Source organism: Ceratotherium simum, chromosome 11, assembly GCF_057802395.1.
Source record: "Ceratotherium simum simum isolate JZ-2026a chromosome 11, ASM5780239v1, whole genome shotgun sequence".
Classification (NCBI taxonomy): domain Eukaryota; kingdom Metazoa; phylum Chordata; class Mammalia; order Perissodactyla; family Rhinocerotidae; genus Ceratotherium; species Ceratotherium simum.
In genome coordinates, this window is record NC_141910.1 from 2390390 (window position 1) to 2408459 (window position 18070).

General features: G+C 47.1%; 1 protein-coding gene across 7 annotated transcripts in view; it reads right to left on the reverse strand.

The window, feature by feature from the left end:
• ELMOD3 (ELMO domain containing 3) overlaps positions 1-18020 on the reverse strand; it is a 28447-nt gene extending 10427 nt beyond the window's left edge. Inside the window, exons 1-12 of one of the 7 annotated variants that reach the window (XM_087436485.1) lie at positions 17837-18020; positions 17198-17258; positions 15483-15594; positions 15058-15346; positions 14873-14915; positions 12012-12089; positions 11455-11524; positions 7874-7942; positions 6813-6904; positions 4485-4608; positions 4107-4229; positions 1044-1174 (exon numbers count right to left, since the gene is read on the reverse strand). In XM_087436485.1, coding sequence (XP_087292611.1) covers positions 1044-1174; positions 4107-4229; positions 4485-4608; positions 6813-6904; positions 7874-7942; positions 11455-11524; positions 12012-12089; positions 14873-14915; positions 15058-15107 — 780 coding nt within the window. In that variant the 5' untranslated portion in view covers positions 15108-15346; positions 15483-15594; positions 17198-17258; positions 17837-18020. Of the gene's footprint in view, positions 1-1043; positions 1175-4106; positions 4230-4484; positions 4609-6812; positions 6905-7873; positions 7943-11454; positions 11525-12011; positions 12090-14872; positions 14916-15057; positions 15347-15482; positions 15595-17077; positions 17259-17836 lie in introns of all 7 variants that reach the window. The other 6 variants (XM_087436484.1, XM_087436483.1, XM_087436482.1 and 3 more) reach the window with 6 other exon arrangements.
• Positions 18021-18070: the final 50 nt, after the last annotated feature.

An 18070-nucleotide genomic window follows, 5' to 3' on the forward strand; every position in this document is an offset into this window, starting at 1 on the left:
TGCTGTTCCCTTACATGTCACATGCTCCTTCCTCGGGACCTTTGCTCTAGCTGCTCCCTCTACGTGGGCTGCTCTTGCCTCAGATCCCAGCCTGGATGACATCCTCACCTCCTTCAAGGCTGGGCTGAAGTCTTGCCCTCTCATGAGAGCTCCCCTGATCACGCCAAAAGTACTGTAACCACTCCTCACATTCTCCTAACCTTACCCTATTGTTCTTTCTCCTAGCACTCACCACCCTTCACATGCGCCACCACTTATGGGTGCATTATGCGTATTGTCTTATCTTCTCTGCTGGAAGGATCTTTATCTGTTTTGCTCACTGATGTATCCCAAGCACCAAAAACAATAACCAGCACAGGGAATGCTGAGTAAATATTTGTTTAGTGAATGAATTCCAGGTCTCATGCATCTGGGATAGACGAATGGCAGGAAACAGGTCAAATTTGTTTTGTACAATGGCAGGACTACCACCTTTTACTACCTAGGAAAACCATCAAACCCAACCCAAGAGAGCAGGCCTGGACAGAGACCGAGGGCTGCAGAAGCTACTTCTGGCCTGTCAGTAAGTCCATGTGTCACGTGACCCTCGGAGGCAAACTTTCTCCTCTGGGGCACATAAAGTCTAACCCCCTCCTTCAGGGTCAGGAGAACCCACCGATACTGAGCAAGAGACTTCCTCAGGGAGGGCAGTGAGTTGAAATACTAACAACACAGTTGTGCCTAGTGCTTTTGGACAACATCTCATTTAATTTTCCCAACTATCCAACTGAAGTTTCCATGATTTCTGTTCTACAGATGAGGAAACCAAGGCTCTGAGGAGGTCAGGCACTTGCTTGAGACACAAGCTAATGAGTGGTGAAGCTCAGATTCCAGCACAAGTCAGGCTGAGAGGGGAAGCCCATTCCGGGTTTGCCTCAGTTGTTCTGAGAGCCCTCACCAACTAGAGATATCTACCCGTGAGGCCCTTCTGGCTTCCCAGGACTGCCCTGCGCCCAGGTTCTAGTTCCACAGCCCTCTCCTTTGGCTTCCCACCAAAGCCCCACCTGGATATGGTGACGAGACAGGCGGAAAATCTCCTGGGCCATCAGCAAGGTCTTTGAGTCCATCACCAGGTACAGCAGATGCAGGAGGGCAAGAAAGCCTGCTCCTCTCAGATCTGTGGCTGGATTTGCTCCTATAACAGAAACCATGAGGAAATTGAGGGTGATGGTGAGCAATGCTTCATGAAATTCCTGCTCCTGTCAGCTTCAAGGACTTGGTTCCCTTTGTCATAGGCTGAGTGGGGAGCCTGGACTTCCACCTCTGCCTGACTGTAACAAGGTGACCCTTAGCTCCACCAGCATAGGTCAGAGAAGTGGGGAGCTGGAACTTATATTTCTCTCCAGTGCTAAGGAGCCTCCCACCTGCTCTGTGATGTCAGTGGAGGCTACACAGGAAGAATAATTAGGCACCCCTGCCCCTTCCAGCCAGTGGTATCAGTGGAGGCCAAATGGGGTACCTGGATTTCCACCCCCACCCAGCAATAATCAGGTGACACCCCTCTGCCCCCACTGGCTCAGTGTCAGAGGAGGCCTGCTAAAATAGAAGATTTGCCAGAGTGTCATTACATAAGACCCAAAATGTCTAGGATTCAATAAAAAATCACTTGTTACACCAAGAACTAGGAAAATCTTGTTTGAATGAGAAAAGACAATCAACAGATAGCAACACTGAGATAACACAGATGTTGGAATTATCTGACAAGGATTTTAAAGCAGCTGTTGCAGGCAGAATCATGGCCCCCAAAGATGTCTTCATCCTAATCCCCAGAACCTATGAATATGTTACACAGCAGCACGGCAAGGGGGGATTAAGACTGTAGGTAGAATTAAAGTTGCTAATTAGCACATACGGAGATTATGCTGGATTATCTTTTAAGGGTCCTTAAAAGCGAAAGAGGGAGGCAGGAGCACAGAGTCAGAGAAAGAGATGTGAGAACAGAACCAGGCTCAGGGAGAAGCTATGTTCCTGGCTTTGAAGAAGGAGGAATGCAGGTGGCCTCTAGAAGGTGGAAAAGGCAAGGAAATGGATTCTCTCCTAGAGCCTCCAAAAAGGAACGCAACCCTGTGACACCTTGATCCTACCCCAGATAGAAGACCTGACAGACTTCTGAACCACAGAACTAGAAGATAATAAATTTGTGCTGTTTGTTGTTTTAAGCCACTAAATTTGTGGTAACTCGTTGCACCAACAATAGAAAACTACTATAGCAGCTATCATAAAAATGCCTTTGATAAGCAATTACAAACATGCTTTGAAAAAAATGAAAAAATAGAAAGTGTCAGTAAAGAAATATCAGATAGAAAGAAGAACTAAATAGAAAATTTAGAACTGAAAAATATAATAACTAAAATTAAAAACTTGCTGGATGGGCTCAACAGCAGAATAGAGATAAGAGGGCCGGCCCCATGGCTTAGCAGTTAAGTGCGCACACTCCGATGCTGGCGGCCCGGATTCAGATCCCAGGCGCGCGCCAATGCACCGCTTCTCTGGCCATGCTGAGGCCACGTCCCACATGCAGCAACTAGAAGGATGTGCAACTATGACATGCAACTGTCTACTGGGGCTTTGGGGGACAAATAAATAAATAAAATTATATAAAAAAAAAAGAATAGAGATAAGAGAGGAAAGAATCAGTGAACTTAAAGATGGAAAAATAGAAATTATCCAGTCTGTTGAACAACAGAAAGAAAAAACAAAACAAAATAAACAGAGCCTTGGAGATCTATGAACTATAACAGAGATCAAAAAAATGAACAGAGCCTCTGGGATCTGCGGAACAATAACAAAAGAGCTAGCATTTGTGTCGTCAGAATGCCACAAGAGAGGAGAAGGTGTGGGGCTGAAAAATGTACTCAAAGTAATAATGGCTGAAAATTTACCAAATTTGGCAAAAAACGTAAACCTACAGATTCAAGAAGCTGTGCAAACTCCATACAGGATAAGCCCAAAGAAATCCATACTAAGACACATCATAGTCAAACTCCTGCAATAAAGACAACAACAACAAAAGATCTTAAAAGCAGAGAGAGAGAAACAACTCCTTTTATCAGGGAGGAATAATTCAAATGACAGCAGATTTCTCATCAGAAACCACGGAGGCCAGAAGGAAGCAGCACATTCTTCAAGTGCTGAAAGGAAAGAACTGTCAACCTGGAGTTCTACATTCAGAGAGATTATCCTTCAGGAGTGAAAGGGAAATCAAGACATTCTCAGATGAAGGAAAATAAAGAGAATTTATCACCAGCAGACCTACCTTAGAAAATGGCTAAAGGAAGTTCTTGAAACAGAAAGGAAATGATAAGAGAAGGAATCTAATCTTGGAATATCAGAGAGGAAGAAAGAACAATGGAAAGAGTAAATATATGGGTAAATATATAGTTTTTAAAAAACTCTCCTCTGGAGTTTTTTAAATTGATTGTTGAAACAAAAATCATAACAGTGATGTGATTCTCAATGTATACAGAGGAAATGTTTATGACAATTATAGACAAAATAGACACTCTATATTATAGATAGTAAAATGACTTAAACGTGTTGTCAATACCAACGGACTACCAATTAATTATGGGTACATAAAGGTTCCTTTTTAAATTAAGATATTTTCCCATTCTGTACTAATTTAATTGGACATGATTTTGAAAGAACAGTATCACTCTCCAAAAACAGGTGAAATTATTTTGTTTCACTCAAAAAATAAAATAATATAAAACAAAATTTTCATCAATATTAAAAGAGGAAAATGAAAAAACTAGATTCCAAATCATATCACTACAATGCTTTCCATCTCACTTAGAGTAAATGTTTTACAATGGCCTGCAAGGACACAAGTGAACTTTTCTCCCATCACTCTTTCCACTTTAGTCACACTCCTCGTTATTTCCCAAACAGAGCAAGCATGCTCCACCTCAGGGCCTTTGCATTCGCTGTACCCTCTTCCTGGCATGCTTTCCCCCGGTATCCCATCTTATGGCGCTGGCATGACAGGAAGAGGACTCTCTGGGCTCTCACTCTAGTACTGGAGTCAGGGGTCAAATAAAAGAAGATGAACCATTCCTCTCTCTTACCCTGAAAGCCCAGATCTTCCCAGTGGTCTCCGTGGAGGGCACAGTCAAACTTGGAGCCGGTCAGCTTCTTGTAGATGGTCTGGAGGACTCTGCCATGCACTGGGTCGTGGCTATCCAGGCCACCTGTCCCAAAACACACCCCCACTCTCTGTCGGATTGCCCCTCAGGGGAGGACTGAGTCTTTCTCAAACAACAGTTCAGCCAACATAGATCTGGACTGTGCTCAAGACACCCTGATCTCCCCTCAGCTCCCACTCTCCCCCACAACATGGCACATGCAAGACCCCTGGCTTAGCCTCAGGAACTGGGGGGTCAAACAGTGCTCTCTGCTTGACCACATACGCAATGCCTGCTTTGTGGCAGCAGCTGTGTACTCACACTGGGCAATGGTCAGGACCAAGTCCCTTTCTTCACGGAGGCCCTGGTGGAGCTTTGGAGGCCCGAAGAGGCAGTGCCGGAGGGCGGCGAGTCCAGTCCTTCGAATAGTTGGCTGGATTCTTTTCTGGGGAAGAAGTTGCAAGCAATGGGCAGAGTGCTGGGTTCACCTGCTTTAATGAACTTACCACCAGGCTCAGCACCCGGACCGTTCTTCCAGAAAGTAGTTCCCTCCAACTAACTGGCTGATCTCTGGGCCAGGGGAAGGGGGCAGAAGCTGTGAAGCACCTGCTGAATCTCTGGAGACAGGATCTTCCAGCTCCCAGGTTCTTTGTAAGCAGAAAGAGATGTCCCCAAGCATAGGCATCATTAGCCAGTTGTCTGCATTTGGTCGTTTGGGCTTTTCCAGAACTAGCTATTCCACTGACTGCCAAGAAGGCTGGAGGTGGCTGGCTGTGGGGACTCCCCAGTGTGGTCTGACCAAAGCCAGGCTGGGTTTCTCAGCAGGGCACTTCTACCCTCTGTATGTCTGTCTCTGTAAAGGACATAAATTGTGATGTCTGGCAGTCCTCTCAACTTCCAGGATGAGAAAGCCAGTGGGGAGGGGAGTTTAGGGGGCACTTCTTAGGAGGAAGATACCTCTGAGGAGTAGCTGGAGCCTTCTGTCCATACCACATCCAGCCCCTCCTAAACCAGGTCATGCCAACTTCTCACTGCTCAGGTCTTAGACATCCTGATTGTCGTAGCTTCTGGCTTTCTGGGTCCCTGTAAAGCAACCTGATTCCTGTCTTTTCAGCGTCTCTCTCTTGAACCAGCTTTCAGGTTGAAGATCTGAAATCACATTCCTCTAAACTTACTCATGGTCACTTCAAGATGCCCCAGAAAGCCCGCCAGCTTTTATTTGCCTCAGTATTCCTTCTTTTTCCAACCCCATATTTTTTTAAATTCTCAAATAACTTCAGGTTCCCTGAGGGAATGGAAGATTTTCCTACACTGGCCATGAATTACTCAGCTCTCTGGTCGGGCTGCCTCGCTTCCCCAAGGAACTAGCTAGCATTCGATTTGACCTCCCCCTCTCTAAGAGGGAAGAGCGGGGAGCAGCTACATGGGCCTGTGTGTGACGGGGCCATACGAGCTGTGGGCGCCCAGTCCCAGAAACGCCCCAGGGGCCCTGCATGAAACAACGGTCTCTGGCTGCCCATGATCCCGTGCCCGAGACTCCTTAGGTGAGCTAGGTCTCTGGCTGCCCATGATCCCGTGCCCGAGACTCCTTAGGTGAGACAGGTCTCTGGCTGCCCATGATCCCGTGCCCGAGACTCCTTAGGTGAGCTAGGTCTCTGGCTGCCCATGATCCCGTGCCCGAGACTCCTTAGGTGAGCTAGGTCTCTGGCTGCCCATGATCCCGTGCCCGAGACTCCTTAGGTGAGCTAGGTCTCTGGCTGCCCATGATCCCGTGCCCGAGACTCCTTAGGTGAGCTAGGTCTCTGGCTGCCCATGATCCCGTGCCCGAGACTCCTTAGGTGAGCTAGGTCTCTGGCTGCCCATGATCCCGTGCCCGAGACTCCTTAGGTGAGCTAGGTCTCTGGCTGCCCATGATCCCGTGCCCGAGACTCCTTAGGTGAGCTAGGTCTCTGGCTGCCCATGATCCCGTGCCCGAGACTCCTTAGGTGAGCTAGGTCTCTGGCTGCCCATGATCCCGTGCCCGAGACTCCTTAGGTGAGCTAGGTCTCTGGCTGCCCATGATCCCGTGCCCGAGACTCCTTAGGTGAGCTAGGTCTCTGGCTGCCCATGATCCCGTGCCCGAGACTCCTTAGGTGAGCTAGGTCTCTGGCTGCCCATGATCCCGTGCCCGAGACTCCTTAGGTGAGCTAGGTCTCTGGCTGCCCATGATCCCGGGCGCGAGACTCCTTAGGTGAGCTAGGTCTCTGGCTGCCCATGATCCCGTGCCCGAGACTCCTTAGGTGAGCTAGGTCTCTGGCTGCCCATGATCCCGTGCCCGAGACTCCTTAGGTGAGCTAGGTCTCTGGCTGCCCATGATCCCGTGCCCGAGACTCCTTAGGTGAGCTAGGTCTCTGGCTGCCCATGATCCCGTGCCCGAGACTCCTTAGGTGAGCTAGGTCTCTGGCTGCCCATGATCCCGTGCCCGAGACTCCTTAGGTGAGCTAGGTCTCTGGCTGCCCATGATCCCGTGCCCGAGACTCCTTAGGTGAGCTAGGTCTCAACTGGCAGCTTTCATCTTGCTTGCCCAATGACCTATCCTGGCGGATGAGAAACCCGGCTCCTGGAAAGAAGGTGCTTTGCTTGTGACCCCGAACGTCCCTCCTTTCATACCTTGAAGGAGGACAGGTCCACAGTCTGGAAATGCTGCAGGGCCTCAGTGAAGGAGATTAGCTGCCCAGGCTGGTCTGAGCTGGCCTGGCTCCCTGTGGCAAAAGGGAAGACACTCCAGGTAGACATTGTGTCAGCAAACGTTTCAAGGGCCTTCTGGCTGTCACCTCTAAGCCACTGACTTCAGCTGCAAACATCAGACACCAACAGCTGCAACAAGTCCTCTTTCAAGGAGCTCACATTATCTGCTGGGCCAACTCCCTTTCTAGACTGGGCTGTTCAGAGGCTTGCGGGGCCAGCCTCTGCAGTGAGGAGGGATAGATTCGCTCTGCACGCAGCTCCCTAAAATCCACTGCTCTGTGAGGGGGCAAGTCCTAGAGTAGATTCCCATGTAGGAGGGTGCCAAGGTTTGTTTAGGGGCCTTTCCTAATTTCCACTTTGCCCTTTCTCACACCCTGTATATGAATGACCCCCTCTCCATCTTTTGTTACAGTTCACAGGGAATTAACTTATCACTTAGCAATATAGGTGATGGCTGACACAGTCCACTGTAACATCTCTCCACGAGCTCAAGTGGGGCTCAGGCTAGATATGGGTCCTAGTTCTACCCTCCTATAGCTCCTTCCAAACCTCTCAGAAAGGGACGTGAGACAATTTTTACCCAGCCCTCAGAGCCTTCCAGCAGATGGTTTCAGCACCATCTCCAGGGACTTCCTTGTACAGTGAACAACCTGCTCAACCTTATGCAGGGGCCCTGGGTGCCTCCTCCATCCTCCTGCTCAACCCCATCACCTTGCAGAAGCTGACCCTGACCAAGGTCCTCCCTGTCTTCTCTCAGGGCTGGGCAGATGGCAGCCCTTTCTCCGTGGCGCTCATTCCCTTTTCCTCCAGTGGTAGAATGTCATCATCTTTGGATTTGGAAAAGAGATTTCATTCTGTGTGATGTAGCCAAAATGAGAATTCTGTCTCCGAATCCCAGGGTCACAGGAACATCAGCGACACATGTGGACAGCGCCTGTACTAGCAGCTGGGCTGTGTGGGGACAGCGCCATTCCTGCCGTTACCTGTCTCTGGCTGGATGTCGTCCACAGCTTCCCATTCTTCTTGGGCTCTGAGCACCTCTGTACTCACAACTGTAACAGCGAGAAAGGGAGACCCTCTGAGACCCAGGTATGTCTGGATTCCTGTTGCAGCCTCCAGGCCGTCCGTCTGCCTCGTGTCTTGTCACCCTCAGATACCCTCTTCACACAGCTGCCAGAGGGAGCTTTTGAAAAGGCAGAGCTGATGTCACCCCCCTGCTCAAAATCCTCCAGAGATTCTCCATAACTCCCAAGATAAACCCAAACTCTTCAGCCCAGTGTCTAAGTACCTTCACAATCTGGCTCCTTCTTACCTCTCCAGCTCTGCCCCAGGGCACACAGAGCTACCTGAAGTGTCTCAACGCCTCCCGCCTTTGGTGCCTTTGCACAGACTGCTGTTCAGCTCCCTCTGCCAACAGTCAGCACCCCGGGGCCTCTCACCTTCAGCTCCAACCCCGTCTGGGGTAGCTCCTTCCCATCCTTCAGCTGACTCTGATATCAGCCTCACCTGGATGCCTGCTTTGACTTCACTAGTCTGGATTTGGAGCCACTCCTCTGAGAGACCCTGACACCCAATGCTCACCACAGTGTTGTCACGGTCTCTCCCACTGCACTGAGAGCTACGTGAGGTCAGAGGTCTCTGGAACCTAGCACAGTGCCTGACAGATGATAGGTGCTCAACGAACGTTTGATGAATGAATGAAAGCACAATAAAAGGGGAAAAAAGCAGAAGAAAAGTAGCAAGTAGGTTCTCTATTGCCACCACGCAGCCCTTTTCTGCAAACGACAGCTGTTCACTCTCCAGCCCGAATTGCTAGTGGCATGTCCTGTCACTGGCTTTTCAATAGGCTGTAGAGAACATCCACAGATAACGGGAAGGATGGACAGACTGCAGTTCAATACCAAAACCGTGATCTCTCCAGCCTCAGTGGCAAAAGTAGCTTAGGACAGCTCCTCTCTGCCTCGCAGTCTTGGCTGGGGATGTCACATGGCAAATTGTTTTTGAAAGTGTACTTGCAACTTAAACAAAGTGCTACCAAAACTCAAAACACTAACAGATGAAGAGGAAGAGCGAGCTGCCGGGAAAGCAGTAGAGGACTGCGGCCGGGAAGCACCCTTGAGCCAAGCTGCTGGGGAACATCTCATCTCCACCACCTACTAGCTGTGCTTCTGCAGTCACGTTACTTAACCCTCTGGGATCACTCATGGAACTGTCGTGAGGATGATGGAACTCTTTAACTTCTTAGGCGAGAGTATGTGGCCCAGAGGTAAATGCTCCATACATGTTAGGCAGTATTACTGACACCGTCATGGGCTTGGGTCCAGCAGGGTGGATAGCAGGCGGATAGGGTGGATAGAGGCAGCAGGTGAGACGGGTGCTGAACGTCTGGACTTCTAGGAAATTCAATCTCACCGCCCCAGTCTGGGGTAGCAGACACTGAGCCTCAGGACTTCCAAACTAGATAACTTCAACAGAATAGAGAATATTCGACCTTCAATGGTGAAAAAAACAAAATTTACTTCCAGCGTGCTGGACGCTAAGGAGATGAAAAGAAGGGCCCAAGTGGCTAAACAAACAGAGCAGAGTGGAACAGCACAATGAGCGCTCATCATGCCACTAAAGATGGCTCCTCACCCTTCCCGCCTCACCTACACCCAGCTTTCCTGACCCTTCACCCTTCAAATCCTCACTACAAGCAACTTGATAATCTCACCCTAGACACCCTCATCTACAAACAACTTGACGGAAGGTTGTGAGCCAGGAGCAGGAACCTCACCAGCAAGGGCGTGGGAATTTGCTGTGACCACAGGAGAGTCCACAGAAAGCACAAGGTCTCAACTAGCAATTGCAATTTGGTGCCTAAAAACTGGAGACAAACATCCAGACCATGTAAGAGCATCTCTTTCCTTTCCTCTTGGAACGAGGTAGACTCCTCCTGCATCTGAAGATGATCCTGACATAGATACTAATTCCCCCCTTGACTAACAGAAGAAAATGGAGGCAAAACACAAATCTCCAGGATAACAAACACAGCTCATACTGGTATGGTTCTTTATCTTTTTCCAACTGCCTCCTTTATTTAGGCTCTCTTCCACATATCCATACAGTAAACAGCATTGCTGATTTAGTCAGCCTATTAACTTAAATTAGCTGAGAGAAATCTGAAAAAAAATTGTAATTGTTAAATACGATTAAAAATATCTGGCACAGGGCCGGCCCCGTGGCTTAGCGGTTAAGCGTGCGTGCTCCGCTACTGGCGGCCCAGGTTCGGATCCCGGGCACGCACTGATGCACTGCTTCTCCGGCCATGCCGAGGCCACGTCCCACGTACAGCAACTAGAAGGCTGTGCAGCTATGACATACAACTATCTGCTGGGGCTTTGAGGGAAAAATAAATAAATTTAAAAAAATTATTTAAAAAAAAATATCTGGCACATAAATGCCAGTTGTACTGAAATATAAAATATTTTGGCATTTAAGTCAAAATCACTAATAAATGTTAGGTTTCTCATCAGACATAAAGACAAAATTCCATCAAAGGAAACTTCATAGAACTCCAAGTAATTTTTCTATGTTAGAATATTTTTAACAAGCCCCATATTTTTGGAGATTACATTTTCAGTTTGCAGAATTTAAAGATAACAATACAAACCAATGAGCACTCACTATGATTTACATTCTGTGAACTGAGTACTTTATCTCATTTAATCCTTATAAAGTTCCCATCATACAGGTTCTGATACAATCTTTATTTTTTTTATCATTATTTTTTTGTGAGGAAGATCAGCCCTGAGCTAACATCTGATGCCAATCCTCCTCTTTTTTGCTGAGGAAGATTGGCCCTGGGCTAACATCCATGCCCATCTTTCTCTACTTTATATGGGACGCCACCATAGCATGGTTTGACAAGTGGTGCCTCAGTGCGCGCCCGGGATCTGAACCCGCGAACCCAGGGCCGCCAAAGTGGAGAGCATGCACTTAACCGCTGTGCCACTGGGCCAGCCCCCACAATCCTTGTTTTACAGATGAGGAAACTGAGGGTTGGAAAAGTTAAAGAATGTGCATAACGTCATGTAGTGGGGGGTAAGAGAGTCAAGATTTAAACCAGAGATATCTGACTCCAGAACTGGTGTTTCGTAATTGGTGAGTGTACCTTTCTGTGTAATAAATTAGCAAGTGGAATGAGCTTTAAATATAGTATAGGAAAGAATTATGTAAAGCAGATAAAATAGGATACGTTTTCAAAGCCTTTTCACATACACTGTCTCATTTGATGATCATAATATCCCTTTGAAGATAAAGGAGGTATTAATATTTCCACTGTAGACACAGAGATTTTATGATTTGCCCAAAGGCACATAGTAGGCCACTAGCAGGGCTAGATTAGAACTCAGGTCTTTCAACTCCTGATCCAGTGTTGATTCTAATTTTCCTTGAAGAATGATAAATCTATAAAATTCTGTAGGACAAGTAGCGAGAGAAAGTCAAATGGTGAAAAGTAGATTCATGGGGAGCTCTGAGCTGCGTCCCACCCAGGCTCCAAGGGCCCTGAAGGGGACCTTACCACCTGGCTCCCATCCATCAGCTTCCGCTGTCAGGACCCGGAGGATGCCGTGGTTCTTCAACTCTGAGATCTGTAGGGGCAGTTACCTTTAGTGTGAGGGCGGAATCCACATCCCCCATCCACACAAGCAAGTCCCACCCGCTGTACTGAGTGTCCTTGAAACTGAGGCCAGAAAGATCTAGTCTTCCTCAATGGGTTGATTAAAGCCAATCATAAAGAGAGGCACATGGAAAACTCCAACTATGATGCAGAAGGTGGGTGATGTGGGGACAAGTATATGCTCTCCTTGAACAATAAACAAAAATTCACACAGCTCAAAGGAGACTGCGGTGTACCTCTGGTATTCCCGCTGCACTTTATATTCTGCTTCACTATAGCAACTATCTTACTAGATAGAGGTTGTTTTGCATGTTTGTGCCCCACACCCCCTCCCCCTCAGTGTGAGCTCCTCAAGGGCAGGGTCTATGCCATCCTGTGTCCCCGAGGCCTGACATCACACAGCAGCATGCAACAAAAGCTTGTAAGGCAGGTGGTAGTGGGGTGTGGGTGAAACGTACAGGAATTTCTCTGAAAGCCAGCAGAGCACTGTTGTCCTTGTCATATGGGGGCCAGTACCCAGCACACATGCTTTCAACCTGTAAGACAAACCAGGGTCAACCACCCAGGCACAGATCAGTCCTCCAAAGATGACAGCTTAAATGTCGCACCTTTTCCCAAAACCACACACAAAAAATGAACTCCTGAGAAGTTAACTACAAGGAATACTGTAAGGGAAAACCTCTGCTTAATCTAGTCTTAAGAAAAACCTCAAAAAGTTTAGTTAATGTTATCTCAAAAACCTTATACATGGGGTCGGCCCTGTGGTTTAGCAGTTAAGTGCGCGCGCTCCGCTACTGGTGGCCCGGGTTCGGATCCCGGGCGCGCACCGACACACCGCTTCTCCGGCAATGCTGAGGCCGCGTCCCACATACAGCAACTAGAAGGATGTGCAACTATGACATAAACTATCTACTAGGGCTTTGGGGGGGAAAAGAAAAAAAGGAGGAAGATTGGCAATAGATGTTAGCTCAGAGCCGGTCTTCCTCAGCAAAAAGAGGAGGATTAGCACGGATGTTAGCTCAGGGCTGATCTTCCTCACAAAAACATAAATAAATAAATAAAACTGTTTAAAAAAAAAAGGCTTACACAGATTTCTTGGCTATGTTAAAGTCTCAGGGCTCTGTGTGGGTGAAGTTCAGTGGAGCAGTTTCCTCACTTCTGGCTTTTCTGCTCAGCCAAACTTTTCCCCTATTAGAGCTTAAGAAAACCACTTGACCAACTTTTTGCAAATCATATCACCAATACAGGACTAATTTTCCTAATATGTTAAAAAAAAATCCTATGAATCAGTAAGGGAAAAAAAGACCCAACCCAGTGGAAAAACGGGCATGGATATGGACAGTTTATGTAAAAGGAAACACAAATCATTCTTAAACATATGAAAAGATGCTCAACCTTACTCATAATAAGAGAAATGCCAAATAAAACTATTCTGAGATGATGTTTTTCACTTACCATATTACCAAAGATCAAAAAGTGTGATAACACACTGTGTTGGCTAGATGCCAAGTGTTAAAACACCCTGGAGAGTAAATCGTTACCATGTCTATAGCTTGACAATACCTGACAAAATCATATATGCTCTGTACATTTTGGGCCTGCAATTGCATTCTAGGAATTTATCTAACAGATATACTCATTCATGTGCAAAATGACATGCTTACAGTGTCATTCACAGTAGCACTGTTTATAATAACAAAAGGCTAGAAAAACCCTAAATATCCAATAATGGACTAATTAAACAAATTAAAGCATAGCCGCTCAATGAGATCCTATATAGCCATAAAGAAGAATAAGAAAGTGCTTTATGGACAATATGGAACAATCTTCATGACATATTAAGTGAAAAAGCAAAGGGCAAAGTATATACACTATTTTACCATTTGATTTTTTAAAAATACATAAACCTAGGGCCGGCCCCGTGGCTTAGTGGTTAAGTGCGTACGCTCCACTGCTGGCGGCCCGGGTTCGGGTCCCAGGCATGCACTGACGCACCGCTTCTCCGGCCACGCTGGGGCCGCGTCCCACATACAGCAACTAAAAGGATGTGCAGCTATGACATACAACTATCTACTGGGGCTTTGGGGGAAAAATAAATAAAATTATAAAAAAAAAAAAAAATACATAAACCTATTTGCTTGTCTCTGCAGAGACTATTTCCAGAATTATGCCCAAAGAAGTAGTAACTTTGCCTCCAGCAGGAAAACTGGGTGGCTGGGGGACAAGGGTGGAAGGCAGTTTTTTCGCTATATGTACATCCTCCGTACTTTTTGGATTTTGAATCACGTGAATGTGTTATTTTCTCTAAAATAAATTTAAAAAAATAATAATGAAAAGAAAATAATAAAGGAATCATTGCTTATGTCAAGGCTCTGGAATCCTAGATTATCCTGTTATTCTAATCCCTCCTACATATTTTTGCCAACTAACACTCCTTAAACACAGCTTTGATTTCTTTATGCCTAGGATGCAAGAATGGATATCTAAACACACCGCAGCTGAGCCAGCTCCTCATAACTGGCCTCATGGTGCCTAAGCACTATTATTTCCCACACTTGCTGCAGTTCCTCTCACCTCCATCCCTTGGGTCATGTGGTTTTCCTCCAGAATACACCCCCACCTCCACCTTCTCTGTGTCCTCTGGTCCCTTCAAGATCAGCTCTATCTCCCAACTGGGCTACAATGATCTTTCACTTCTCTAAGTCTATAGCCCTTCTGCATGTAGCACAGGTTTCCCTGCAAAAGGCCTATCTCCCCACTCAGACTCTGCTGCTTGGAGGGTAGGAACATTCTCTTACACTTCTTCTATATTTCCCACACCCGTTAGTACCAGGCACAAAATACGTTCTCATATTTTCTCATGATGTTCTCATGATGGTGATTCATTGTGCTGAACAACTCCCTGCAGGGGTCTGTGTACTCAGGATTCATTTCATCCTGCCTTTCCCTCTGCAACTCAGTCCCTTCCTGTGTCCAAAGACTTCCCTCTGGAAGAACAGTGAAGAAAACCTTCCTGGACTCCCAAAGCAAAGGCTTTGTCCCAGTTCTGGGCACTGAAGCCCACAGGCTCCATTTAAGACCATTTCTGGGTAAGGTAGTGAGAAAGGTAAGGAATGTAGAGTTAGCCGGCAGGCTCACACCAAGACATGTCACATTGAACCTAGAGTCCCGAGGACAATCAGGTCAAAGCAGGTGTTTGACAGTGAAAAGGCCAGTAGGGTAAACAATCTAAATTGATGAAATACAAATTCCTTGGGGGATTTTTCACTGAAATTCTCCTCCCACTTAAGCAAATCCAAACCAAAATCCCATGACTCACTTGGAAAGGCAACTGACTCAGAGGTTCACAGAAGTTTCTTCTACTAGAAGAAAGAGAACTATAATGAGGGTTCTTCCTAAACATTTCTAAAGCTCCACATTCTCTTGCCACAGGCTCTATCTTATTACTATTAACGATATATCCCAAACCAACACCTTCTTTCCCAAATAGAAGAGCTTGCTTACCTGTCCATCTCTGAATTCTTTCTCACTATGGAAAGAGCAAGATTTTTCATTCATGACTCAAAATCATTTGTTCAAGTGAGCTTTGTCCTTGGGCTCAGAAAGGAGTTTAATAAGGTCTGAGGTTAGAAGCTACAGGGAGAGCCAGAGATCCGACTGCTCTACCTTTGCCTTCCTTCTTGGCAGTCATTCAGACCAAGAGCAAGAAAACAGTCCCTTTGTGCCATCACCAGGGTGTAGGAGGTTTCTCTGAGTACTGAAAGAAGTCCCTGAGGTCTCTGAAGCCTCAGCCCTATAAAAACAAAAACAAAAACAAAAACTGGTTTCATCATTCAGTTATGCCTCTGTTGAGAAAAACTGACTTTAAAAATCTTCAAGCAGCTGTAAATTTATTCTTAATAAGTAAGCTGCTTTAGCCAAATGCCTACCTCTTACTACCCATGCCACTGGATAGAAAGAAGGAGACCCTGCATGAGTCTGGGGGATGGATTCTGAGTGTCCAGAAGGCAGCAGCACCACTGTAGGTGTTGGGGTCCGTTTCTGACAATTAAGTTTGATAAATAAATGACAAGCAATCAGATATATTGGAGTATATGAGGAAGCCATTTGGTTTAAAACTAATTCGGCCTGACCTTGTTTTTCCAAAAGGGCCTGATGTGGCCTGTTGAGCATGCATCGTATATCTGCTTTAAACATTTACTATGCCCCAAAGACAACAATGATGCCCCTAAAGATAGGGATGTAGCCTCCCCCATATCGGCATTTCCTTCAGGATAAGCATCTCTCCCTAAACCAAGGATTAATTACTGACCTACTGTTGCTCGCCTCATGATCACTGACTTGCTGACCACTGATTTGCTAAGCATCTCATGACTATTGTAAAACGGACATTCCAATCATATGTGATACGTGCTCTTTAACCACTCTGTACACCCCACTTTTTTTTTAATTATTTTTAAATTTTATTTATTTATTTATTTTTCCCCCAAAGCCCCAGTAGATAGTTGTATGTCATAGCTGCACATCATTCTAGTTGCTGTATGTGGGACGCGGCCTCAGCATGGCCAGAGAAGCGGTGACATCGGTGCGCACCCGGGATCGAACCTGGGCCACCAGCAGTGGAGCGCGTGCACTTAACCGCTAAGCCACGGGGCCGGCCCTGTACACCCCACTTCTTTGGTGTCCTTCCTTCCTTGGGGAAGGAAGGCCCCAGGCTAGTTCTCAGATCTGGCTCATAATAAACTCACCCCAATTTTGATTTATAGATTGGTTATGAATTATTTGCGTCAACAAGTTACTGGGATCTGGGGCAGCTTATCAAAGGGGTGAGCTAATAGGTGGCACCTTAGTGGGTGGTCTTAGCTGAAGTGTTCAGGCTTAGGTCTCCAAGACAAGCTGGGTATGGGGGCTTATAATACTAGATCTAGTTCCTATAGTGGTAGAAACTCAAAAGCAGCAGACTCCCTAGTTTTCTTCAGTTATCACCAATATTGTACATGGGGCAGCTACTGAGACAGTTTGGCTACCTCTAAGTCTTTCATCCCAAGTTGTCCACTTTAGGAAAAGGGCTGAACAGGCCCATACCTCATCACGGGGGAACTGGACATCATGGATGCCTGTCACAACAAAAATCCAGATCATAAGTGGGCAGATGGCCTACACGCAACTGACAGTCATACTTCAGACTTGGGTGACTAAGGAAAGAGGATGATCTCTCTATGAGGTCAGCTCTCCACTGTGGGAATATGATCTGGATTCCCTAAGAACTGGCTGCCAATGATAAACTCGAATCTTTGTCACAGTGTAGGATGCACTGATTCCTAATACCAAGAACAGGAATACCTCCTGGCTCTTGGGCTGGACATTTTGGCTCACTGTAATTTAGTGTGCAGGCCAGTGCCTCTTAGTCATGGTATCTCAGGAACTAGCTCTCCCTCACTGTGTCATCTGGGGCCTCAGCATCTACTTCCCTTTCCTTTCCCTCCTCTTTAACCCCCCTGATAGCATATGACAAAACACTCACGCATCAGCCAACCTTGGGGAGGTGACAGGCAGGTATAGTAATAGCAATCTCAGGAAGGCTCTTCTGTTACTGTACATGAAATGAATCAAGCAGCATTGCAGCATGACCAGCTTTACACACCTGCTAGTGCCTCAGTTCTGGCTGGAACACTGCTGGGGGCTTCAACAGGGACAGTTACTATCTGTATCAAAGAAAGAAAAGAGCAAAAACTCTGTCAAACAAACAAGTACTCCAAGTTATGAAGTCACTCCTACCAATATTAGGCAAGTTCTTCTAGTTGGGCCTGAGGAAATGGCCTTCCTATAAAAATGGATCCTTTCCAAACCAAGTATTTATGGTGCAACCACTTTAGTGAAGGAGCTACCTTAAGGGGTATGATTATCCCACTGCTTGCTTAACTGCTTAAACTCTCTGGATAGGTATTTAATTTAGAAACTGGGTCAATATCTTAAATACGAATGCGCACGTAGGTATAAGGGTCCTTGTGGCTGGGCGGCTCCCCGCCCCCTCACGGGGCCCCAACTAGAGGCCTGGGGGCGCCACCAGGACCCTGCCGCTAGCAACGCCATCCCAGGGGGCACTGCGGCCAAAACTACTGGGCGATCTGGGGGGCACGGGGCCGAGCGCTCGCCGGCTGTGCCGCGCCGGCCTCAACAGCGCTCTCTATCCATCAAGACACCCAGCTAGCCAGAGGCTGTGCGGGGACTCGGACAGAGCCTTCTCACAGCTTGCCGGGGAAAACTGAGGAAAGCAGCTTGCCTCAGGTCATTCTGCGAGTCCACGCAGAGCGCGGAGCAGAACCCAGGTCTCCCGTCTCGCAGTCGGGATTCAATCCTGCAACGCTCAGCCTTGTCTCGCCCCAGGGCGATCATGTCCACCAGACAATCCTCCTCCTCAGACGGGCGAAACGCTGGACGCGTCTCCAGCGTTACTATAGCTTTCTGGACCTGGGTCCCGCAGCCCTCGCCGGGCCCTCCGCGCATGCGCACAGCG